This window comes from Hydra vulgaris, chromosome 11 (assembly GCF_038396675.1).
Source record: "Hydra vulgaris chromosome 11, alternate assembly HydraT2T_AEP".
Classification (NCBI taxonomy): domain Eukaryota; kingdom Metazoa; phylum Cnidaria; class Hydrozoa; order Anthoathecata; family Hydridae; genus Hydra; species Hydra vulgaris.
This window is the reverse complement of record NC_088930.1, coordinates 9,095,487-9,114,055: the sequence shown is the minus strand read 5'-3', so window position 1 is coordinate 9,114,055 and position 18,569 is coordinate 9,095,487. Positions and strand designations below refer to the sequence as shown.

Genomic DNA, 18,569 nt, shown 5'->3' with positions numbered 1-18,569 from the left:
GCCTTCTGTACGGAGAGGATAATCATAATTGATTGCCAACAAGAAGAACAATAATAAATCATTCAATAATTTAAAGATATTATTTCTCTCTCTATGTGTATATATATGTATGTATATATAGATACTATGGTGCCTTAAAACCCTCTTTTTTTAAAAAAAAAAAATTCTGATTCACTCCCAACAAGGTTGCAAGCAACCACTATTAAGTATGGGAGTTACTAGAAAAAAAGAATAGAGTTAAAGAGCAAAGAAACGATTGATGGAAGACTTGAAAATTTAAAGGTTGTATTAGTCAAAAAAACATGATGTTTTATGAGCATGCAGGGACAGATACAGTAAAAGAATGAGACTTTGATGAATAACAAGTCAAGTAAGAATGAGTTTTAGTTGATGGAACTAGATATGATAGCTCCTTTGAGTAGTGACCGTGGTAGTATTTGTAGAAAAGAGAAAGAGATGCAACTTTACAACAATGGGAAAGATGCTCAAGCTTATTAGATAGACCGGGTCCAACTATGTTTACAACGCGTTTTTGGACCTTGCCTAGAAGAGAAAGAGCATCATTAGAAGAACCAGCTCAAATATGATAACAGTATTCTGTACAGGGGCGAATAAGAGACTTGTAGAGGTAGAGAATGGAATCAGGAGAGAGAAAATGGTGAGCCCCAATATGTTACAGAAGTGAAATCAGATTCAAGATCGGCAACCTGTTCTAAGCGATCGAAATGAGAAGACTTTTTGTCAAAACAGGAGTATAAACTTAAGTCATCAGCAAAAAGAGCCACCCTAGATGTAAGGTTATCGGGAAGGTCATTAATGTAGATAAGAAACAAAATAGACCAAATAGGACCAAGTATAGAACCTTGAGGTACCCCAGAAGTTACTGGAAATAAAGAAGAGTGTTGGCCTTCGAGGATGACTTTAATAAAGCAGTAAGAAAGAAACAATTTGATAATCTCAAAAACTTTTCCAGATACACCTTATGAAACAAGCTTATGGAGAAGATCAGAGTGCCAAACTTTGTCGAAAGCCTTAGGTATGTCAAGCGCAATAGCCCTAACCTCTCCGCCTCCATCTAAAGCATGATAAAATCTTTCAGTCACAGTAGTTAGCAAGTCAGCCGTACAGCAAGAGGATCAAAAACCGTATTGATTATCTGACAGTAAGTTATTTGACTCAAGGTGAGATGTGAGAAATTTGTTTATCAAAAACTCAAAGACCTTGCTAATAACAGAAAGAAGACTGATCGGACGATAATTGGAGGGATCAGAGGGGTCTTACAAAAGTGCTCTCCAGAACTCCCTTCAATTCTCTCTAAACTTTTTAATAAGTTGACTAAATTCCTTGTTTTTCTGCCTGCTTGAAAATGGCATCTGTGGTTCCAATTTTTAAAAACTCTGGAGAACATTCTCTTTTTTGTAACAGTTTGGAGCTTGAAGTGGCTTGTGAATTTTGACTCCAACAAAACTCAGTTATTTACTGCAAACAACTATTGCAATATTTTCAACATTCCTAAATTGATGAATGGCAACCATCTCACTGAGTCCTCTACATTACATCTTTTTGGATTATCATTCACTACTGACCTCTCATGGGAACCATATATACAATCGCTTGCAAAATTAGCATCTGCTAAAGTTGTTTCTCTTTATCGTACTCATCATTATCTTACTCCAGATTCGATTCTCTACCTCTACAAATCTCTTATTCACCCATGTATGGAATACTGTTGTCATATTTGGGTTGGTTCTTCTAATGATGCTTTTTTTCTTCTCAACAAGAACCAAAAATACATCGCATATGTAGTTGAACCTGCTCTATCTAACAATCTTGAGCCACTCTCTCATCATCCTAAGGTCACATCTCTTTCACTTTTCTACAAACACTATCATGATTGCTGCTCAAATGAGCTATCATCCTTAGTTCCGTCAATCAAAACTCATTCTTGCTTGACTTATCTTTTTACTGTATCTGTCCCTTCATGCTCTTAAAACTTTAAGATTTTTTCCTTGCACATAAATACTTTGGAACTCTCTTTCAACTTCATCTGTTTCCTTGACTAATGCAGCCTTCAACTTTTTAAGTCTTCTGTCAACCATTTCTTTGATAACACTATTCTTTGTTTTCTAGTAACTTAATAGTGTATGCTTGCAGTCTTGTTAGGAGTGAAAAATTTTTTTGAAAATAGTTCAGATGAGGAAGAAGGCCAAACAAATGAAATTGAAAAGAATGATAAAAATACCATAGGTGCTTATGACAATGAAACTCAATTAGAAGAACATGATGCACATAGTAAAGAACCTGACAAAGAGGAGAAAGAGTAGACAGAGATAAAACATGAGCCTTTCATTAATATTGAAATAAGCACATGGGTTTTTGTCAACTTTGCCCAACACTTAGAAAGAAGCAAAAATCTTGCCTGAGTTGATCAAGTTTTGTACTTGAAAGAATGTCTTAGAATATTTCTGCCTTTCGCAAAATACGGGGATGGGTTTCACTTTGTTTTTCCTCAAGTTAAGGACAAATCACTTTTCAGTTGCTCTTAAATAATAGGATTTTTGAATCAACAGACTCTTGAACGTAGAGAGTTTTGAAATTCAATATAGACTCTAGGCAATGGTGATAACTCCCATTTTGTTAATACAATAGACAGTGGTACCTGTATCAATTTTTTTTACTATTAATTAGAAATATATTGCACTACTAAAAGAACAGTTAAGTTTAACTATTTGTTATTTTAATGTAAATAAAAAATACATATCTTACTGCTGACCTAATAGTGTTTGAGGTCAGCAAAAAGTTGCTGACCTAGTTTTTATGTTTTATGGTTACTCCTTTGTGGCAAATTTTTTTTTGTCAACCTGATGCAAACCACTAATGATTTTAACTCTGTAATTTATTGCCGACCTTATTTCAGGGTTGCCACTGAAATCTGGAATAAAATTCCCTGATTTTCCCTGATTTTTTCAATGACACTTTGCTTATCTTCCTCTGACATTTCTATCATTTTTACTCCAATAACGTTGCATTAAAACTTCAACATTACCCCCAGACATGCTATTTTTACCCCCCTAAAGAAAACAGAAAGCCCGCTTTCTATATATAAGAAATTTTTATATTTCTGTTTTAAATGGAAAACCAATGATTTGTTTGATAAAAAAAAAAAAGATTAAATACTTTGTACCTTCTAAAACTCAGTTGAAATTAGCAAATTGGTCTATGAAACGAATATAAAAACTAATACTAAACATAAAGATTGTAAAAATAAAAAGCTCGAAAGAACCAACATTTAAAATATTTTAAATAATTAGAAAGGCAATAATAATTTGCATTTTATACTTTATACTTAACTCAAAACTTTTTCCTGCTCCTTAAGTCTTAATACTACTTGATTCAACATTATCACATTACTTTCAATTCCTTTTGTTTGCAAATTTCTATTTTCCTCTAGATATTATTATTATTTCAACGAGGTGTTACAAACAGTCTTTCATTGTTGATTTTATTTGCTAAGCCTTCAATTTGTTAGATATCATGAGATCTTCGATAGTCACTTGTCTTTTTTCACAAAAGACAAGTGACTTTTCTTTCATGTTTTCCCTAAGCATATTACTATTTATACTAAATCCCCTCTCAACTAATGCTTGGCCATGGTCTAACAGAAAAAATACTTTCACGACTTTTGACACTTGCATTTTATACCAACTTTGATGGTTTTAAAACTCGTCTAAACAATTTCTAGTGTGATTCATGTATATATTGATCACATCTTGAGATCACACCTTTTCTTCTTTAATTCCATAACGTTATGTTATGCAGTAAAACCAATTGTCATTGATTTTAACAGTAGAAACTCCTGCTTTCTAGTGAAATAAAATTTCAGAAGTTACCTCTCATTGATGATGCTGCATAAAACATCTTGTTTAGTTATTAAACTCATTAAGATTTAACCAGTTGAAAACGAATCTTTAGAGAGATGGAATCATTGAGGTGTCTGTCTGATATCTCACTAAAATTTTATGCAACAAACTAGCAATGAAACCAAAAAGAATTTAGTGAAAGTTAATTTATCTTTAGTTCAGTGACAGTTACATAATCAGCTCTTCTAGCAGGAGAACCATGGAAAAGGTTGCAAAAATTGCTTTCATTAACTTCCTTGATTGAAAACCAGCTTTAAAAGCACCATGGATTAAATGAAGGTTGCAACTCTTAATTTTAAGAAGTTTAGGTAGCTCTGGTTGCTCAGGCTGCTTTTTAAAAAGATCAAGAAGTAACCAGTTTATTTTAGGAAATCTGTACACAGTTTTTGTCAGATTTATGCAATTAATCATTGCCAAAGATGTGGTCATACTTTCAAGTAATTTTTAGAGTCAAAGTATTTGTATTCAACACAATTTAGATCAATGTTCCAAAAATGAATACTTAGGTGCATTTGACAATTTTGAAAAGAATCTTCATCAAATCAGGCTTTCATCAAATGAAAAGATATAAAAAGAAGATTTCCTGATATTTATTGTTAAAAGTATGTGTAAACAATGCCCAAACCCAAAATTAATAACCAAGTTTTTTTCTACCCATCTCATAAGATTTAACAGTTGTGTTATGACGAAACATTTTTTAATATAGCAGTCCATTCTCATTACACAATTTCAATGAGAAATTCTTTTATACTGCATGCAAAAGAGATACCTGCACAAGTTTTATCAGATTGTTCAACTATAAGAACTCCTTGGTTTTTAGATGTAGACTGTGCAGGTTTGAAGTAGCAGGATAATAGTTTTGACTTTCTGAATATGTTTTTTCCTCTCCATGTGACTTGTCACAGCTCTCTGATCTATATTTGATAAGTTGACATGTTTTGCATTTGACTGACTTTTTATCTGTGCCATTTACCAGCCATTTTTTAAACAACGGATCAATCAAACATTCTTTATTGAAATAAACTGTCATTTAAAAATTTCAAATTTTTATTTATTCTAAAAAAATAAAACAAAAATACAATATGATTTAAAGAAACTTTGAAAGTCTTCACATGTTGCAGCTATTTTTACACAAAAAAACACCTAATAAATTCATTTAAACTATTAATAATGGTTCCACTCAAACCTACATAAATGTTTTGCATAAACTTTTTATTTGGTTTATACTGTAAATAAATGACCAGAATAAAACTTAATTTTTTTATAATGATCAAATATAAAACATTTGAACAATCATTTGAGTTGTAAATTATTTAATTTGTTAACTAAAAAATGAATACTTTTTACTACAAAACCTTTAAAACATTAAAATAAAATAGTACAAAATTAAAAAATTCCTGATTTTCCCTGACTTTTAACTAAATCAATCTTTTTTCCCTGATTTCTCCTGATCATATCTAAATTTCCCAGACTTTCCCTGAATTTCTTGATTTGGTGGCAACCCTGTATTTTCCTGATTGTGAGAGTGTGTATATACATATATATATATATATATATATATATATATATATATATATATATATATATATATATATATATATATATATATATATATATATATATATATATATATATATATGTATGTATATATATATATATATATATATATATATATACATATATATATATGTACATATATATATATGTACATATATATATATATATATATATATATATATATATATATATATATATATATATATATATATATATATATATATATATACACACACATACATATATATACATATACAGTAGAATCCCGTTAACTCGGACTCTGAACAGGTATATATATTTTATCCAACTTAGCAAATGTCCGAGTTAACCGAAGTTTTTGGTATGTATAGAGAATTCAAGGGGAATTGAAAATTAGTCCGACTTAGTAAAAGTCCTACTTATCCAGGTTCTGAGTTAACGGGACTCTACTGTATAATATACACACACACATATATATACAAATATATAAATAAAAAAATTATTCAATTACTTATTTGTATCAAGCTAATAAAGTTTTGGTATTTAAAGTTAGCTTTAACTTTTAAAACAAAAATCTTGTTTAAAAAAATTACATTTGTTTTGCAATTCTGCTTTGATATAGATTTAGAAACCAACTTCTTAACACGCAGGCGACCAAGAGGACTAACAACCTCGGGGTCTAATCCCATTTTTGGAATAAGTTCTTGTTCTTTCTCCTTTAATCTAATATATAAAAAATCTAGAAGACTTGAAATAAAGTTTACAAAAAAATGTTTTGTCAATCAAAATAACAAAACAACTAAAATAAGCGTATTCCGACTAAACTATTAAAGCTGTACACAAAACTGTAAACTGACTATTAAAGCTGTACACAAAACTGTAAACTGACCATTAAAGCTGTACACAAAACTGTAAACTGACTATTAAAGCTGTACACAAAACTGTAAACTGACTATTAAAGCTGTACACAAAACTGTAAACTGACTATTAAAGCTGTACACAAAACTGTAAACTGACTATTAAAGCTGTACACAAAACTGTAAACTGACTATTAAAGCTGTACACAAAACTGTAAACTGACCATTAAAGCTGTACACAAAACTGTAAACTGACCATTAAAGCTGTACACAAAACTGTAAACTGACTATTAAAGCTGTACACAAAACTGTAAACTGACTATTAAAGCTGTACACAAAACTGTAAACTGACCATTAAAGCTGTACACAAAACTGTAAACTGACTATTAAAGCTGTACACAAAACTGTAAACTGACTATTAAAGCTGTACACAAAACTGTAAACTGACCATTAAAGCTGTACACAAAACTGTAAACTGACTATTAAAGCTGTACACAAAACTGTAAACTGACTATTAAAGCTGTACACAAAACTGTAAACTGACCATTAAAGCTGTACACAAAACTGTGAACTGACTATTAAAGCTGTACACAAAACTGTAAACTGACTATTAAAGCTGTACACAAAACTGTAAACTGACTATTAAAGCTGTACACAAAACTGTAAACTGACCATTAAAGCTGTACACAAAACTGTGAACTGACTATTAAAGCTGTACACAAAACTGTAAACTGACTATTAAAGCTGTACACAAAACTGTAAACTGACTATTAAAGCTGTACACAAAACAAACTATAATGGCTTCCAAAACTGTATTTAAAAAAAATATATAACAGCCATCAAAACTGTAGTCAAAACTAACCATAATGGAATCAAATAGTTAGTAAACAAATGTAAAACTGAAATCACACTAACTTTGCAGCTAATCCAGGTTGACATGAACCAATTAATGTACAAGTATGTGGCTTGGAGTTAAATTGGGATATTAAAATCTAATTAAAAAAAAAACGCTTTTACTCAAGACAAGAAAATGGTTAATGAATTGAAAAAAAAGAACATGTAAATTTAGTTTTCATTTACCTGCAATTTTGAAACAGATGTACTAAACTCTAAAGGTGAATACTTCAGTGTGATGTTTATGCAACTATTTCCAGGTAATACACCTAAGAAAGAAAAATAATTAATAACATCAAAACTTATAATAAAATATTATAAGTAATGGTTTTCATTCAAATAATTTTAGGCAAATAAACCAAATAAAACTTTCTTGAGTTCAATAAATTTTTTGAATCAATATAAAATCAAGTAGAACATGGGAGGAATGCACATACATTGACTGAAGGTTTTGGTTTGGGTAGGTAATTTAAGGTTAAAAAGTTCATTATTAATTTCACAATTCAAAAATATTTTTTCGTAAAAACCAGCATTTATGCAAAAATAAATAACAAACAATATTTATAAAAACCCTAAAAAATATTTTTTTCTGGTGTCATGTTTCTTTTATCAAAATAAAACAGCTAAAGAAGATTTAAGAAAATGATAGTTATTATGTAAGATAATTAGAAATATTAAATCTTATTGGAATGCAAAAAAAAAAAAAAAAAAAAAATCACACACAAAATCATAGTTAAAATTTTATTTACACTTTTTTAAAGTCAATATAATTTGATTGTCAAAATAATGGGTTCTAATATACTGTTATTGGAATTGATTGTAGTAAATGATTTTTATAATAATTCTGTATTAACCAAATATAAAAATATGTTACTAGCCAGCTATTTGATATTTAGACCTTCGAGTGGGCTTGCGTTAAAGAAAGCATTCTTCTCAATAAACACAATTTGAAAATCAAAATTAACAGGTGTGTTGTTCTGCAGTGGAACATTTTTAACATCACTAAACAAATAAAGTTTTACATATTATATACTACTTATTGTATGTTATTTATATATATTGCTTATTATATTAGTTGTTATGCAATATTTACTATGTATTATTCCCTTAATATATACAATAATATATATATATATATATATATATATATATATATATATATATATATATATATATATATATATATAATATATATATATATGTATATATATATATTATTTTTATATTATTTTATATATATTAGTTTTATACACTATTTATTACTTAATATACCATAGGATTACCTTGAAAACCTCATACCTAATTTTAAATTAGTTTTTTTTATTATAAATTGGATATATTTTATTATCAATTCAATAATACAATTTATATATTTTTTATGAATTATAATGACATATAAGCATTTAACTAATAATCCTATACTAACCTAAATCCAACAACAGTAGGTTTAAAAGTTAATAAAGTTGGAAAAGTTGATGCCAAATCCAGATATAAATATGCATATATAGGAACATTAAGATCTGATATATCCTAAATCAAAGTGAAATATAAGATTATTTAAATAATATCATGAGATTTCTATAATTTCCTTGTAGCACAAAGTAGGTAAAACAATTGGGAAATAAGATATTATATATTTTCTGAACAAGTTATTTTACAAAAAAGACTTGTGAAGGAATGGTATCAGTATTACTGTGCCAAATCCAAAGTTGTTTATGTACATAGTGGATTAATAAAAAAACACAAGACAAACAAAAGCAATGAATAGAAACCATAATGTTTATGTTACCACATTTTGAATAACATTAACTCAGGCTTTAATGTTTCTCCTTACAACTTGATGATCATATTGCTCCCTAAAATTTCTTTTATTTCTCATTGCAATTTGTTTTTGTTATTTTATTTTAATTTTTTTGAATTCTCTCCTATCTGCACTAATATAAAAAGTTCCAAAGCTGCCAATTTTAGTTCTCTGAGAGTGGAGAGATTAAAGCTCTAAAACTGGTATTTTCTCATCTCTCTTACATTTATACTTTATATGAAATTTTTCTATACACTCTGAATCACATTTGTATTCTAAACACAGGATTAGTATACATTTGCAAAATAAGATGTCCACAAGCTTGTCTCGCTTTAAATTAAATCTTTCTTTTTTAGTTTTTTTTTCCATGTCCAATACTAGCATCAACTGCTGCTTCCATAAACACTTAAGTTTTTTATAACTTTTTTTTCATGAATTACAACAGGATATGTAAAGAGTGCATTTGCTTTTATCCATTGAACAAGTAAAGCAGGTAACATACCAGTTACTAAGCTGATCTGCATTGCAGCTTCCGATAATTTTCTCATTATTTTATTTTATAAATATACCATATCTCAGCATATCTCTAGCTGTTAGAAGCTCAGATGTATAAAGTTCTTTTCCATTCCCTACAAGTTTGCTCATTTTAATTGATAATGCATTTCTCGTACTTTTTGACATTTTTAATAAACAAAATACGTTTACTGGCGCTTTCCTTTTGGTCTGACTATGAATTATTAATTACTTTTGAAAGAAAAAAATGGCTACCAGCAGATTATTATTAATAACCAAAACAAGTTTTAAAAAAATGACTAAGTTATACTTTTTCACTACTCTTTTTTCTTAATTTGAAAAAATATATTTTATCTAAAAAATTGACACACCCTAATAATCGACACACCCTAATAACATAGTTGCTGTAAAGATAATAACGTTACACAAATATTACACAAGAAAAAAATCTAAAAAAAAAAATTAATACTCAAAAAGAAAATCTAAATGAAAATAAATAAAAATTTCAATTTATATAATAATAAAACAAAAAACTTACTTTGCAGGTTATTCTAATACTATCTTTTAAAAAATTATTTTCTTTAGGTTTAAATTCAATAAGAACTTTAAGAGACATTCCAGGGTAAAGCTTGTGCTAAATGATGAACAACAATTTTCACAACAAAAAACATAGTAATACTAATTAAGAATAGAGATCACATAAATATAAAAAAAACAAACTTTTATTTAGAAAATCCTAAACTACCTTATTCTCATGCTTAATATTAAATTCTTTACAGATGGGCGCAAAAATATGGATTCTTTGACATTCTTGAGAAACATTGATAACGGTCTTTTAAAAAAATTATAACAAAAATTTATTCAACTGAAAATATTTTCATAAAACATATCTTACTCAAAATTTTTTGATTTGCAGTTTATTTTTAAATAAGTTAAACTTATTTAAAAGTAAACTGGATAAAACACATATTTTTAATTTAGCGTTTATTGAATGTAATTATTGGTTAATATGTTCATCAGTTTTTAAAAACTGTTTAAAAAAAATGTTTAAAAACTTTGAAGATAATTGTAACTTTTCTAAATTTTGCACAACTGGTTTTCTTGCTACAACTATCAACATTTTTTAGTCTGACTAATGAACCTAATGAACCTCTAATATCTCAACTTAAGTTTAACAACTTACATGTTTTTTTTTAATATGAAACCAAGGAAATAGGTTAGTACAAGAAAGACTCTTATTTTAAGGGTACTTTTTCTAAACATAGTACTAAAAGTTTCTTAAAATTTTCTTAAATTTCAGATTATTAAAAGATTGAAAAAGCGAATAAAATACAATTTGAATACAAGTTGTTTTTTTTTTTAAAATAAGAAATCAAACAAATTCGAATACATGTTATTATGTATCATTCAAAGTAATATAATTTTCAGATTTGTCATTAAACAGAACACGATATTCTCCTAATTTTGTGTTATACCACGTAATTCTATCAATGTACCACCATTCGTAATATCCACAAAATTTCCTGATTAACCAAACATTTTTCAAAAAACCCGTTCTTTAGGGTCATCCACTCATTATGATATATCTAAATCAACCTCTGTTGATTCAGGCCCTTCTTTTGGTAACATGTCTTCCGGCTTTTTGGCAGGTATTGATGGAGCACATTGAATGGATTCTTGACCAATTTTAATCAGCAATAGGGGTGGTACAACATAATTCCCAATACCTTCTGTATTTATTTAATAATCTTCCATTCCATCTGTCATAATCAACCATACAGCTTTTCAAAGCATCTTCACTGAGTTTGTGCATATTCACCCATTATTTGGTGATGAGCCTCTCCTACCCAATGAGTATAATTAAATCCTTCACACTTTAACATCCAGTTGAAAGTTCAAAGTTGTCACCATCGCCCAACCACTTTTCTTGATTATTTGCAACAACTCGTTTGAGCATCTGACCTATACCACAATCAACAGGTTGCCATATATCCGTAGCAACAAATACACCAAACTAATTCTTTTTTTTGCACAGAGGTAAAGTCAAACATATTGACTTTACTTTATTTACCTCTGCGCAAAATAATTCACTAGTTGTGCAGTTGGATTTTTTTTTTTTAATTTCAATTTATCTCCCCAAGGCCATTACAGTCAAGGAGGCTACTTTTAGTTGTGGTTATACAACCCTCTCTCCGAAATAACTCCGAAAAACGAACCTTGATGAACAAGGCCCCTGCATGGAGAAACAAGTTGAGCATGGTACTACCAGAGACATGGTGGGGCAAGTGCTCTACCACTACAACACTACATCATATAATTATATTAGATTATCACAAAATAATATAAACTTATCATTGCTATGAGTTTTAAAAGCTGGTTTCAAAGTTTTTCTAACACATTCAATACTAAACTCCATTTTTGCCCATGCATTTGGTTGCCAACACACATCAATGTCTTTGTGTTAAGATTCCTTCTCATCAGGACTAATTCGCTTTCCTTTTCCGCAAAAAATCACCTCCAAACAAACTTTGCTCTTAGACAAAATACAAACTTGAAGAGTACATTGTCTTTTGCATAGACCTGGCCCTGCTTGGCTTACCCAAGTTCTATAACCTCTGTGTTCAGTTTTTGGTATACTTATATCATAGGTTTTCTTCTGATCTACTATGAACAACATGGGTACTTGATCAAAGTTGAATTGACAGCTAGGTGCAAATCTGCCCCATTTAGAATGGAATGATGATTTTTTGTTATCTGATTTTATAACGCCTTAGCAAAGTCGTGTATAAAAATTTATTAATTCCGGCAAGTATTCGCTTCTATCGATCTGCTTATTGTGTTGCATCTTAACTTGATTTTGTAGTTGAATAAATCTAGTAATTGCACTTATAGGAATTTCCCCCCAGCTTTTGGATGAATTTGATTGAGGATCTTATTCGTATTTACGTAAAACCATGTAAAACTTTCAAACATTTCATTCATGCACCAAAAACTTTTCATTCAGCTTTATGAAAATATGTTTATATCTAGTACCGGGTCTGTTCTTTTTTATAATTTTTTTAAGTCCAATAACCACAGCATCAATTATAAAACGGTGATTATTTTGCCATCTAGTAATCAAGGATTTGTCACATTCCGTGATTACTTTTCATCTAAAATGATTGGTCTATGATTGCCATCTATCTGCACCACAGCAACCCTTTGTTTTTCTCGCCATCAGAAACCAACCGAATGGAAATCCATTCTATGGCGCGTGCAAATTAGATACTTATAATTAGAAAATATTGCTTGAACTCTTAAATAAGTTTCTTATTGAAAACTAACTTATTACTAAAAGTTTCTTAAAATTTTGGAGCTTCTAGTAAAAAGTTTCTTTTAAATAAATTTAAAAAAAACGTGTACTATCTGACAATTAATAGATTTCAACCCTATTGTTTCACTGCTTACTTGTTAAACATAACAGAAAGGTTATAATGTGCATTAAATAAAATTAGTGAAACAGATATATTGGTTTTTACATGTCAAAGATTTTTGATGTGCCATTCTCCATAAGCTCTTTTTATATAGTACTTCTTCAAAAATTATAAAATTATCAAATCGTTCCTGTCTAACCGCAGTATTAAAGTCATCCTTGATGAAAAATATTATTCTTTATTTTTAGTGACTTTTGGAGTTTTACAAAGCTCCGCCCTTGGTCCTGTGTTGTTTCTTATCTATTTTAATGATCTCTCTGAAAAAATAACCTCTAAAGTATATACTCCAGCCTGTAAAAAAGTCATTACTTTTTGATTACTTAGAACAGGAAGCTATTCTTGAAGATAATGTCTCATGTGACTCACAATGAATCACAATGAGTCACAATGAATCACAATGAATCACAATGAATCACAATGAGGCTCACAATGACTGGTGAATTATAAACAAAAAAAAATCAGTTACTTACTGGTAATATTGGTATATGTTTTTTATTTTAATGTTGTTAATACTCATAAATTGATAAATGGCAATTCTCAATAATCTGAATCTTCTATTTGAATCTTCTTAGATCATTTTTTAATACTGAATCTTTCCGGAATTATACACAATTCAAAAAATTAACATCTGCTAAGTTGCCTCTTTTTATTGTGTTTTTTTCCATTTTCTTTCTCCTAATTCTATCTCTGTATATTGTTTTTCATATTTGGGCTGGTTTTTTTAATGATACCCTTTCACTTTTAGACAAGATCCAAATTACTTTGTAAATTTAATTGAAACTGTCCTTTCTACAAAGTAAAAATCTTTGCACCATCATTTTAAGGTTGTATCTCTTTCTTCTGTTATCTCTTGCTCTATCAAACAAAACTTATTCTTACAAATTGTAGCTGTTTCTTCATGCTCTAAAAACTTTTATTCATTGAATTCCTTACCTCAAATGTCAGTGCTTTTTTCTTTTTACAGTTTCTTGACTTTTCCTCGCTTTCTAGACTTTTCGTGACTACAATGTACAATTTTTTCAGCCTACTGTCAAGCTCTTTCTCATTCTTTAACACTCTTTTTTGTTTGCTGCTAACTTCCAATTAGTGGTTGCGTGCAGCCTTGTTTGGATTGAATTTAACAATAAAGGGTTATCCTGCAGTTAAGTGGCGTAAAATAAATTTATTACTTTATTAGATTATTAGCTCTTTATATTCTTGTCCATAGAGACTTTTTTAATGTTCTATAAAACAATAATAAAATGTTTAAAAAATGCTAATAAATTGTTTATAAACCATTTCTTTTAATAATAACTTAAGTTCTATGTTTAATTATTTTCAGAAATGTTTACTAATTAATTCCTTTTAGTTACAACAATTTCAATTTCACTTCATCACCATAGAGTTTATTTAAACTAATTAAATGATTTTGCGTTGCTTAACAGCAGGATAAGCTAATAAAGGTACTCAATCCTGACAAGTTGCTTCAACTGACTAATTTTTATAATATCATAAATAAACAAAAAAATGCCATTATGGAAACTTGTTCAAATTGCACAAGTGTTGAGTCATAGATATTCAATACTAAAATAAACTTTAAAAAAACAAACTAATGTCATCATTATAGCTTATATATTAAACAAACTAATGTCATCATCATCATTATAAGTGCGTACCTAATTAATAGTTCAGTTATTTTTTAATTCATATTAACAATCAATTTATGGTAATTCTACATTTAAGCAGCCTAAAATAAGTTTATTTTTTTGCTTATTGCGCTCTTGTCAGTGGAGACTTTTTGAACATAAGGAATATTTATTAGAATAATAAAAGAAAAAAGATTGCTGCCCCTCGTCAAACCCTCAATCAATGTAGCAACACCCAATTAATATTTGAACTATTTTGAAAACAACTTGAAATGTAGAAATTTATTCATTAATCTATTAAACACTTGATTTTCTTACAAAAATATAAACCTATATAAAATACTTATAAAAAAAATTATACTTATATATACATTTGACATTAAGTCAACTATATTTTGAACTTAAAAAACTCACAAGAATTTGACAATATCTAGCGCCAAGTTCAAATCCATGAAAAAAAATAGATTGAGGATTTACTTGAAGGATGTCTTTTCTACCAGTTAACTCGTATTTCTCTAGAATATTTTTTCTTCATTTATAAAAAAATTATTTAATTATTTATATAAAAAGATATTTTATAAAATAATAGAAAAAAACTTAAACTTATACAGTTTATTTAAAAAGATAAAATCATTATAACAATTTTAATAAAGTCTTAAAATAGTTCTAACAATAGTTTCATAACCTAATTACTTTTATAAATAAAAAATATATGACCTTAATTAAACTCACTAACTTTTAACAAAAAAACTATATACTAACGTATGTCTTCAATTCGATTATTAACCACCGATTTCTCAGAAGTTGAAATACAATGTAACGATGAATTTATATTATATTCAGGATAGTTTTCTACTCCTACGTTTATCGCCATCTTTGTTTATCGTTGCCTGGTTTTTTTAAAACAAGGGTGCATAATTAAATAGTAGGACATCAGAGGCGTATCCAATGAACTTTCATTAAAACAAACGAGTTTAGCAGCTATCTTTTATAAATAAAATAGGCATATTTTTTGATAAAATAAAACTTTCATTAAATAAAACTTTATTAAAATTTAATAGGGAAGAGTAGAGTATGGGGTTTTGGATGTGACACAGTGGCGGATTCAGCATGTGTTGTAGAGGAGGGGAGGGGAGGGGAGGAGGAGGCTCCCATAGTCAGTAAACTTGCGCCCCCTAAAATATAACTTTCTCATTACAAAAATCTGCGTTTATTTTAAACGAAGATAGCAAAATCTAGGTAACAACAAATCATCATTTACATAGTTGCTTTACAAATTTGCCCGCATTTCTGACAGAAAAAAAAACGGAGACGTTTTGTTTTAAGAAAATATCTCTTATAATCACAATGCACACAATCAATGCATTTTTGAATCAGTTCGGCGTATCAAAACTACCGTGACGGTACAGTGACAGATGTTCATAAAACCACAAAGTTCAAAAAACTTTGCAAACAGTAACTTTAAAAACTTTTTTTTTTTAAGGAGAAAAAAAAAAATTATAAATGAACTGATTTCAACATAGTCGAGCAAGTTAGATTTTTTTTTTATGTGTTTTAAACGTTTTTGGCAAAAACCCATATGTCCTTCCCTCCCCACTTGAAATCTACTCGTGCCGGCGCGATCTTTTTTTCCGTAAACGGTGGCTCCTGATTTAAACGGTGGCTCCCATTTTCGTTAAAAGTAAATTTTGAACCATCTAAATAATTTTAAAAATTATAAACAAACGCTATGTAGGTTAAACATGCACGTGATTTTGAACGAAAATTTTAATGAGTATTCTGAAAATATAAACTTTTTTAAATCAACTATTTAAATGTTTTTATTTTAAAACATTAACTATACTTTAAGGAAAATGAGCTATTAGTAGCAATTTCACTTTTAATTTTAGTTTAATTTTATTGGTTAAAATGCAATTAATATTTTGTTATATTATGATGCATTTTTTTTTTTTTTATAACTGATATAATAAGTTATAATTTATGATTCTCAATTGACAATAGACTATAATCGAGTGAAACTTTACTTAATTATAAGATTTACAAATCATATACAGAGTTTATTAAATGTCAAAAATAAAAATAAATAACCATAATTTAGTTTTATAAATTAAATTATACTAAAATATTTTCTATTACTGGACGTTAAAAATGATCTCACTGCAAATTACTGTGAGATTTAGGATTGTACACTAAATTTTAATCTCTGTCCCTAAGTGTCACTGTAATTTACATAAATTATATAAACTACACTGTAATTTATAACATGTATAAACTACACTGTAATTTATATAACTTATAAAATTACAGTGAGATTCAGAATTGTCCAGTAATAGAATTACAATATAATTCAATTGCAAACATTATTTATTACAGTGATAAACAAGCAGTGACAATCTAATATGTCGTTTATATAATCTAATGTAGTTTTTAGCGCTGATTTCAAATCTGAAAACCATTTTTTTGTATCACATCAGGTTTTTGAGATATCCGTAAAATTGTATTTTCTACGTTTTTACTAAGCATAGAAATATATATTTCTATATTTTGTTATATTTTATTCATTTTTTTAATTTATTCTAAAAAGGTTTACATAGTTTTATCATTATTTAAATTTAAGTTGAATTGTAAGTTAATATCATGGCTTTCAGATGCTATATGATTCAAAAGATATGTTTTATTGTGTCTGCGGCTATCTAACAGACAAATCTCATCGGAAAACGTTTACACTTTCTAAAAAAAGCTTATCAGTTATATTTTGATTCAAAAGTAGATTTGGATAAGACTTGGGTACCAAATTTTATCTGCTCAGCATGTGCATGCAACTTGCGTGGTTGGATAAAAAAAGAAAAAAAGAACAATCATTCTTTGTTTGGTGTTCCAATGATATGGCGGGAGTCTAGCAACCATGCTACAGGTTGTTATTTCGGTTCTGTAAATATTGCTGGATTTTCATATATAACTCAATTGTCTGTTAAATATCCTGAAGTGGCATCAGTTTTAAAGTCAATACTCCATAATCCTGCCACTTTGCCAATACCTGCTGCACCTACTGAATATAATACCAATGTAGAAATGTTGGACGAATTTCAAATTACGTCTTCTGTCAGTAGCTCAGACTCTGATTACAACGAACATGACAAAAACGTCCATTTAATTAATAATGCAGAACTTTGCGATCCTGTGCGAGACTTGGCAATGACAAAAGGCCAAGCTGAATTACTTGGATCTCGACTTCAAGAATTTAATTTATTGACACCAGGTACAACAGTTTCTAAATTTCGAAATCGTCACAAAGAATTGGTTAAGTTTTTTTAGTTAATGAGAATATATGTTATTGCACAGATATTGGAAATCTTATGAAAAACTTTGGCATTGAACTTAATATAGAATCATGGAGATTATTTATTGATTCATCAAAGACCATTTTAAAAGCAGTATTGCTTCACAACGGAAATATATATGCGTCTGTACCAATTGCATATTCTGCCAATCTAAAAGAAACATGCAAAACAATGTCGCTGCTATTAAATAAAATTGATTATGGCAAAATTTAACTCGAGAATATGTGGTGATTTAAAAGTAATTACAAGAGATAGAAAGCAACACTATATAAAGAAGGATTGACCAATCAGAGATAGAATGCAGCCAGGAAATAAAAATGTCCTTCGATTGCTATGAGTTTAACATGATAAAATAATTATGCCATCACTTTATTTAAATTAGGACTTAAGAAAAATTTTGTTAAGGCGCTACACAATGACTCAGAGTCGTTTATGTACTTACGTAACAAATTTCCTGAACTGAGTGATGCTAAAGTGAAAGAAGGTATATTAATAGGTCCTCAAATAAAAAAGATTTTTGCTGACATCCACTTTGAAAATTTACTTAGTAGATTTGAAAAAAATGCATGGCTTGCATTTAAACCCGTCATTGCTAACTTTCTTGGAAAT

General features: G+C 28.6%; 1 protein-coding gene across 1 annotated transcript in view; it reads right to left on the bottom strand.

Moving 5' to 3' along the window:
• Window positions 1-15,579, bottom strand: part of LOC105844319 (cilia- and flagella-associated protein 221) — a 45,934-nt gene extending 30,355 nt beyond the window's left edge. The window contains exons 1-9 of the mRNA XM_065810020.1: window positions 15,382-15,579; window positions 15,034-15,134; window positions 10,267-10,353; window positions 10,060-10,155; window positions 8,634-8,737; window positions 8,106-8,209; window positions 7,394-7,476; window positions 7,229-7,305; window positions 6,050-6,179 (exon numbers count right to left, since the gene is read on the bottom strand). Coding sequence (XP_065666092.1) covers window positions 6,050-6,179; window positions 7,229-7,305; window positions 7,394-7,476; window positions 8,106-8,209; window positions 8,634-8,737; window positions 10,060-10,155; window positions 10,267-10,353; window positions 15,034-15,134; window positions 15,382-15,493 — 894 coding nt within the window. The 5' untranslated portion in view covers window positions 15,494-15,579. The remainder of the gene's footprint in view (window positions 1-6,049; window positions 6,180-7,228; window positions 7,306-7,393; window positions 7,477-8,105; window positions 8,210-8,633; window positions 8,738-10,059; window positions 10,156-10,266; window positions 10,354-15,033; window positions 15,135-15,381) is intronic.
• Window positions 15,580-18,569: the final 2,990 nt, after the last annotated feature.